The 7,640-nt window shown below is 31.2% G+C and overlaps 1 protein-coding gene across 1 annotated transcript in view; it reads right to left on the bottom strand.

Moving 5' to 3' along the window:
* The window catches only part of LOC107748290 (calcitonin gene-related peptide type 1 receptor-like), a 12,094-nt gene extending 6,019 nt beyond the window's left edge, over positions 1 to 6,075 (bottom strand). The window contains exons 1-7 of the mRNA XM_016563029.1: positions 5,920 to 6,075; positions 5,752 to 5,843; positions 5,514 to 5,637; positions 3,812 to 3,971; positions 2,571 to 2,631; positions 2,349 to 2,473; positions 389 to 543 (exon numbers count right to left, since the gene is read on the bottom strand). Coding sequence (XP_016418515.1) covers positions 389 to 543; positions 2,349 to 2,473; positions 2,571 to 2,631; positions 3,812 to 3,971; positions 5,514 to 5,637; positions 5,752 to 5,843; positions 5,920 to 6,075 — 873 coding nt within the window. The remainder of the gene's footprint in view (positions 1 to 388; positions 544 to 2,348; positions 2,474 to 2,570; positions 2,632 to 3,811; positions 3,972 to 5,513; positions 5,638 to 5,751; positions 5,844 to 5,919) is intronic.
* Positions 6,076 to 7,640: the final 1,565 nt, after the last annotated feature.

Raw genomic sequence — 7,640 nt, 5'->3', positions numbered from 1 at the left:
GCGCAAAGTCACATGACTTTTTTGATGCGGTTGGAGGAATTTATTCGCAAAATGCATTTCCATCTCCCAATAATCGCATCAACCCTTTTTCGCACAAGTCAAAAACCACCTCAAGCGAGCATAAAAACGTTTTTGCGAATTAAGGGATTTTTATTCGAAATTTGGCGTTTCCATCACTCGTTTCTCATGCGATACTTCAAAATGCGCATTAAAATAGGGTGATGGAAACATAGCTTTTGACTCGTTGGATGGAAGTGGTGCTTTATTCGCAAATGTTTTATGCGACATTCCAGTTTTGCGCATAAGTTAAATTCGCATCTTTGGATGGAAACATAGCTACAGAAACAAAACGCTGATGCTAATGTCTTTACAGGCTCAAGTTCATTACCTGGAAATGCACAAAGATGTTCATGAAGAGCTCGTAGACGGCTAGAGCGACGCGTCCGCTGGGCTCCAGCGGCACCAGGATGAACTGAGCGCCCAGCAGAGGAACCAGGATGATGGTGGCGCGAACCGCCTTCATGTAGACATTGGTCTCGGTAACTAGTAAAGTAACACATTACTTTTTAATTTGCAATAAAATATCGGAGTTACTTTTTCAAATAAGTAACGCCAGTTACTTTGTTTCCTCATGTATTGACTGGCAGCTCTCCTGTGCTCATGTTGAGAGAAATCAGGAGTGAGTGCAGATATTAGTATATTATTATAGTGTTATATTTCAATTTCACAAAGAAAAATACAGTATTTTGTCCAAGCAATAATAAAAGGACACATTTAATTTATAATTTGTCTTAAATCTAATTTTGTTAAAAAAAATTGTGAATCGAATCGAATCGTGAGTTGATTGAATCGTTACATCCCTAATAAAAACAGTCAAATGCAAACTCAGAATATGACGCAAACCTGCAATAATTAAATATGCAACATAGCACAAATATCCTTTATGCATTTATTCCCATTTTATTAACCAATGTCTTTGCTGCTGTCCTTCGATGATCCAATTCAACCATACGAATAAGTAAAAATGACCTTAGATTAGGGCTGCTCGATTCTGACAATAATCATAATCACGATTATTTTGGTCAATATTGTAATCACGATTATTTAACACGATTATGAGTGGGCCACATGACCAACGAGTGATTTATTTAAAGATAGCGATATATATCAAATGTATATTTTCTGTAAATAAGGTTCATCGCATTTTAGAGACCAGCGAAATTTCACGATTCTCAATACCACAGCAGAATACTAGGGTAAGTAATATTAGTTAAAAACAAAACAAAAAAAAAGCCCTAAAAAATTATTGAAAATAATTAAAAGGTCAGTAATAAAAAAAAAAAAGCAAAGGACAAATACAATAGAAAAAAAGATACAAATGAAACAAACAGTGCAAGTCTAAATTATTCAGCTAACAGCCTACTACAGAAATTGAATTAACAAAGAATTAAACTTCCTTTGTTTCTTATTAAAGCTACAAAAGTCCTTCAGTCAAGCGATTTTCTCTTTGTGTTTTGTTGTTTGATTAATATGAAGCACACAGTCAGCAGCAGGATTATTAGGCTGCTGTCACTTTAAGAGCCGCACGGATCCAATTTAACTAGTTATTCACGTATTTTCATTCTCAACTGTTTACGTTCACTTATTACAAAACCGACGAGGGTTTATATGAATAATCACCAAGCATTTTTGTGTGTATTTGACCGTTTAGGCGCACCTTAAGCTAAACGCTCACTTTACTCGTCCGTCTTCTGTTCCGTCTCCGAGCGCACGCACAGAAATAAACGCTTTTAAAACATGAATAAATCTAATAAGCTTTAATAAATCAAGTATGTCCCATTTTGCAAAAGTCACGTTACATGATTTTACTGATTCACACGTCAAATTGGGCTTTTATGGAGGAGTGAAAGCGCACCGCTGGAAAGGGGTGGAATGGGGCGCAATAATCGTTTTATCTCGATTACTGTATTTTCATAATCGTTGGAGGCCAAAATCGAAATTGAAACTGTATCTTGATTCATTGCACAGCTCTACCTTAGATAAACTTTTTTTTTCTCGCTGAAGAGTGTTGAACTTTCTTCATGCAATCCAGAATGGCAGCATATAAAGGTTTGTTTGAGTGGCGCCCTCTACTGTTCAGACCTGAATGTACATTTCCTTCAGCCTGCGGCTTATTAATTTCACTTCTGGTGTGAAAGGCCTTTTACATTTGCCAGAAATATAACTTTTTTTATATTAAAAACAAACTAGCAAGCCCAGCCCAGATGAGAAAAGTAACGCAAAAGTAACGTAACGCATTACTTTCCATAAAAAGTAACCCAGTTAGTTACTTTTTTATGGAATAACACAATATTGTAATGCATTACTTTTAATACAAACACTGAGGATGATGATGATGATGAAGCTCACCAGCAGAGCGACGTGAATGGGGCCATGTGTGATGTACAGCAGCTTTATGTTCATGATCCAACACCTGGAGTAAACATCAAATATTTAGGCATTTCAGGTTTAAAAAGTGAACATTTTTAGAGTTCAGTTTTAAGTGTGAAATCCAGAAATGTCCTGTTTACCTGTCGTCGTGGAAGAGCAGACGGGCCACGGCGTGCAGGACAGCAGGGATCACTGGGAAACCTGCAAAAAACAGACTCCGTCTTAAATGAGCTCAAACTAATATATTTGCCGTGAAAAAATAATAATGCAGGGGCGGATTTAGTGAATTGGGGGCCCCAGGCAAAATATAGGAATCGGGCCCTATATATTTGCACACATTTACCTAGATCAGCCTTGAGGTTCCTTTTTTGTTGTGATGCTTGCTGCAGCAAAATGGTGCCCCATAGTTGTGTCCAATGTTTCTACATTTTTCATGTACATGTTATAATGGCTTTCTTTCATGCTGTAGACCACGAAATAGCAATTGATTTACAGTTTTCACAAAAAAAACAAAAAAAAAATTATAAAATGATAAACCTCACAATTAATTATACATTTACACACCTAAGGATTATATCAACCAAAAAAGTAACTGCGTATGTGTCCTCTATACATGGTTCCTTCTCATAAATGAGTAAGCGGCATTTATAACCAGTGTTGGGGAAAGTTACTTTTAAAAGTAATGCATTACAATATTGCGTTACTCCATAAAAAAGTAACTAATTATGTTACTTAGTTTCTTTTTATGGAAAGTAATGCGTTACGTTACTTTTGCACTACTAATGGGATTAAATACATAAAGGATATTTGTGTTGTTTAACATTTAATTATTGCAGGTTTGCGTCATATTCTGAGTTGCATTATTTTTATTCATTTTGAGGAATACTGAATCTGTGTGTTTTTTGTGAGTGAGATGAATTAATGCATATTCATATTTATTTTAGAACTACAGTAACATCTTCTGATTTCTGTCACCATGGCGACACCAGAGCTGTCAATCAATAAATTGGAAAAAAAAAGTAACATGCGCTACTTATTTGAAAAAGTAACGCAGATATTTTCTTGTAAATGAAAAAATAATGCGCTACTTTACTAGTTACTTGAAAAAAGTAATCTGATTACGTAACTCGCATTACTTGTAATGCGTTACCCCCAACACTGTTTAAAACAATTCTAAACATATAATACACACTGTTTCTCAATATTTAATTACAGCTTCAGATGCATGTTTTGAAGCACGTTCAAATCGGACGGTTGTCATGGTAATAAACACCGTAAACAGCAACCGTTCGCGTGCCAGCGCTTAATGCGCATCTCCTATATGAAAAGCATTTTAGGGGGCATTTGGCTTTTGCCTACCTACGTACGGATCAGTACATACCCCAGCCGAGGACGTAATACCAGCCCAGCTGCTGCTCTCCCACAAACACGGCCACGATGATGAGCGTGTGCAGGTAGATCCCCTCACACAGCATCCAGAAATAGTTGGAGCAGGAGGTGTACTGCATGATACTAGCCAGCAGCTTACAGCCGATCTGAGACTGAACATCAACAACAACACGAGCGCCAAACACACTTCATTAAATATATAGTCATTTACACTGTTTATTACACAGCTGAATCAAATAATTGCTTCCAAAATCAGAATGAGGTTTATTGCCAAGCATTTAGGAGTTATGGTGACAGATTATTAAATCAGATCATGTATATTTTTATATATTTATTTTGTAATTGTACAAAAGCAAATGGTTGAAATATGACATTATTATTATTATTATTATTATTATATAAAACATTAAAATGATGATAAAATATTATGTTATATAGTTTTATTTTTATTATTTTACTATATTTACTATTTTATTAACACATAGGAATATACTGTATATATATATTTTAGTATCATTGAGATACTATTATAGTTTGTTAATATTTTGATATATAATAATATTTTTTCTGTTTTTACTTTAATTGTAGTAAATGTTTTAGTATATTTTAATACATGAGTACAAGTTTTGTAAATATGTCCATTTAGTTTTTATTACTTTTTAATTATTAGTTTTAGTTTACTTAGTTTTAGTTATTTCAGTTTTAGTTTTTTAGTACTTTGTTAAACTAAACAAAAATGAGAATTGCTGAAATAAAACTGAAGTAAAATAAGTTTAAGGTTTTTTTTTTTTTGTATTTTATATTATTTCAAGTAACAATTTTTTTAATGGTTTTAGTTTTAGTTAATATATAAAAACGTTCCTCGTGTGTGTGTGTGTCACCGTGACATATATATGATTTTTACAGATTTATTTTTTTTGTAAATTAAGTTTTGTTCTTTGTCTACATAGTTTTGTTATTTAATTTCTGTTCATTAGTTTTAGTTTACTTAGTTTTAGTTATTTCAGTTTTAGTTATTTTAGTACTTCAAGTTAAACTAAACACAAATAAGAATGGCTGAAATAAAACTGAAGTAAAATAATTTTGAATATTTTATATTTTAAGTCAGTTAACATTTATTTTATTTCAAATAATGTAAATTATTTTTTAAAATCAGTTTTAGTTAATATATATGGGTCTGAATATTTAGGACCATGTGATATTTCAGTTTTTCTTTTTTAATAAATCTGCAAAAATGTCAACAATTCTGTGTTTTTCTGTCAATATGGGGTGCTGTGTGTACATTAATGAGGAAAAAAAATTAACTTAAATGATTTTAGCAAATGGCTGCAATATAACAAAGAGTGAAAAATTTAAGGGGGTCTGAATACTTTCCGTACCCACTGTATATGCTAAGAAAGCAGATTTTATTTAAATAACATATATATGATTTTTTAACAAAACATGTTATTTGCTTTTTTATTTTTGTTATTTTGTATATTTGTATATTTGTTTATTTTGCTTTTATTATTACAAATTGCATTAATATTTTAAGTGCACACATTCATTTTGACATATTTATAATGCTTTTTCCTCAATTTTTTTGCAACCCAGTTTGGAAACCTCTGTACAGTAAGTTACAGTAAGTGTTTATGAGAGAGCATCATGTTCAGCTCATATATACAGTATGTCATATACAGTATGCATGCACTTACCGAGTCTGTTCTGGTCCGCTGATCTCCGATGACGAAGTAGAACCAGCCGATGGTGGCGAACGAGTTCAGGATGAAGGAGGTGAACATGTTTTTATGAAGCGTGATCCGCTGGCAGCTCAAACACCTGCGCAGACATCATCCATTCACTTACATCATATACAGCTTTCACAAACACAGAAATGATCTGCTACTGTCTCCTCACTGACAGAGTCTTCATGTGTTTGTTTTTCTGACGTACTTGAAGTATGAGAAGATGCAGATGGAGATGAGCAGCGAGATGATGGACAGGACATGCCCCACCATCGCCAGATAGTAATTGACTAACGTGAGCTGCGGGAGACACACAGAGGGTAAGACAGGCAGGATTCTGAAGGATTGGGTTGATGTGTAAAAGTGAAGCTCTGACCTCGAGCTTGTGCTTAGTGTAAGCCGAGCACTGCGTGTAATTGGACCACAGACGGTTGCTCTCCGGGTGACGAAACCAGTGGCCGTCTGAGGCGCACACTTTGGTCACTTTCTCTGATGGAAGACAATGAGAAATGTGAGCAGAGTCTGTGTGCATCACACATTTAATTTGGGGAAATTGTTTCCCAAATTCATTTTATTCCCATTTAGATTCCTTTTTTTGGTTAAATTAAAATTTTAAAAAAATTAAAAGTTTAATTTAAGTAAATTAAATAATAATAAATAAATAATGTCATTTTTAGGGCTCTAGAAATGAGTTTTATTCATTTTTTCATTTTTCCATTTTATTGTTTCTCAAATTCAGTTTTTTCCACTTTAATGGTTAAATAAAAAAAATCATGAAACTAATACAGTTTAACAACAATTTATTGGAAAGTTAACCAAAATTACATTTTTAGGGCTTTAGAAATCTGTTTTATTTATTTTTAGTTTTTTTCTGGATTACGCTTTAATTAAATTTTAATCATCAAAAAGCATGTCTAATCAATTTAATTCATGAACAAATGTAACAATTTAATAATTTTTATTTATTAATTTAATTTATTAAAACACTTGTATAATATTAGGGAACTATGAAATAAATTTTCAATCTTGAAATCAATCATAAAACCTATGCAATTTAACAACAATTTATTAAAAGTTTAACAAAAAAAATATTTTTAGGTGCCTAGTAATCTGTGTTATTTTTTCCCCCAAATTCTGTTAAAATTTTTCTGAATTAATAATCAAAAAACTTGTCTAATCAGCTGAATTCATAAAACTTGAACAATTTAATAATTTATTGATAATGATGAAGAAGATTTGGGGAAAAAAAGTTTTTTTTTAATCAAATGAAGCTGTAATGTTGTCAAATTATGCAAAAAGTGAAAAATATATAATTTTTGTTAAATTCAGAATACTTAAATTAAATTAATAATTATATATATAAATATATAACTAATATTTTGTTCTAAGAATTGAATCAAATCACTCACACACACACACACACACAGACACACAGATAAATACACACACACACACACACAATCTCCATTGAACTGAATTGATCTGAATAATACAGCTTCAGTTCCATAATTGATACATTTTATTGCATTAACACTAATATTTTAATGTTTATTACTGTGAATGAGTCGATCTGTATTGTATAAAACACTATATTGTTTTCTATTTTGAATTCTTTTAGCAAAGTAAAGTTAATTTAACAGTGAAATATCTAAACATCATTAAAGCAAAATTAATTTGACTTGTTTTCAAGAGAACAGATTTCGAAATTAAGTTTGTGGCCAAATATGGCAAGTGTTATTTTTATTTATTATAAATTATTATATATCATATTATTATTATTATTATATTATATACTATTATAGCATATATTAATATTATTACTAATATTACTAATATTTATTAAATTAGTTTTCATTTTTATATTTTCAGTTTTAATTTTAGTATTTGCTTTTGACATTTGTATTATTTTCTAAATTAATTTTATTTATTTTTATTTCAGTTTTAGTAATTTTAGTATTTAAACAAACATTTCTAACTTTTATCTTTTAAGTTTTTTTTTTTTAAGTTTAAGCGTTTCGTCTAATATTTATTTTTTGTTTTATTTCAGCTTGATTTCATTAAAAAAATATTTTTAATAATAATATTATAATAATAATA

Source organism: Sinocyclocheilus rhinocerous, unplaced genomic scaffold, assembly GCF_001515625.1.
Source record: "Sinocyclocheilus rhinocerous isolate Xijiao unplaced genomic scaffold, SAMN03320098_v1.1 scaffold3214, whole genome shotgun sequence".
NCBI classification, from domain to species: Eukaryota; Metazoa; Chordata; class Actinopteri; order Cypriniformes; family Cyprinidae; genus Sinocyclocheilus; species Sinocyclocheilus rhinocerous.
Note: the sequence above shows the minus strand (reverse complement) of the source record. Positions and strands in the feature narration are given on the sequence as shown.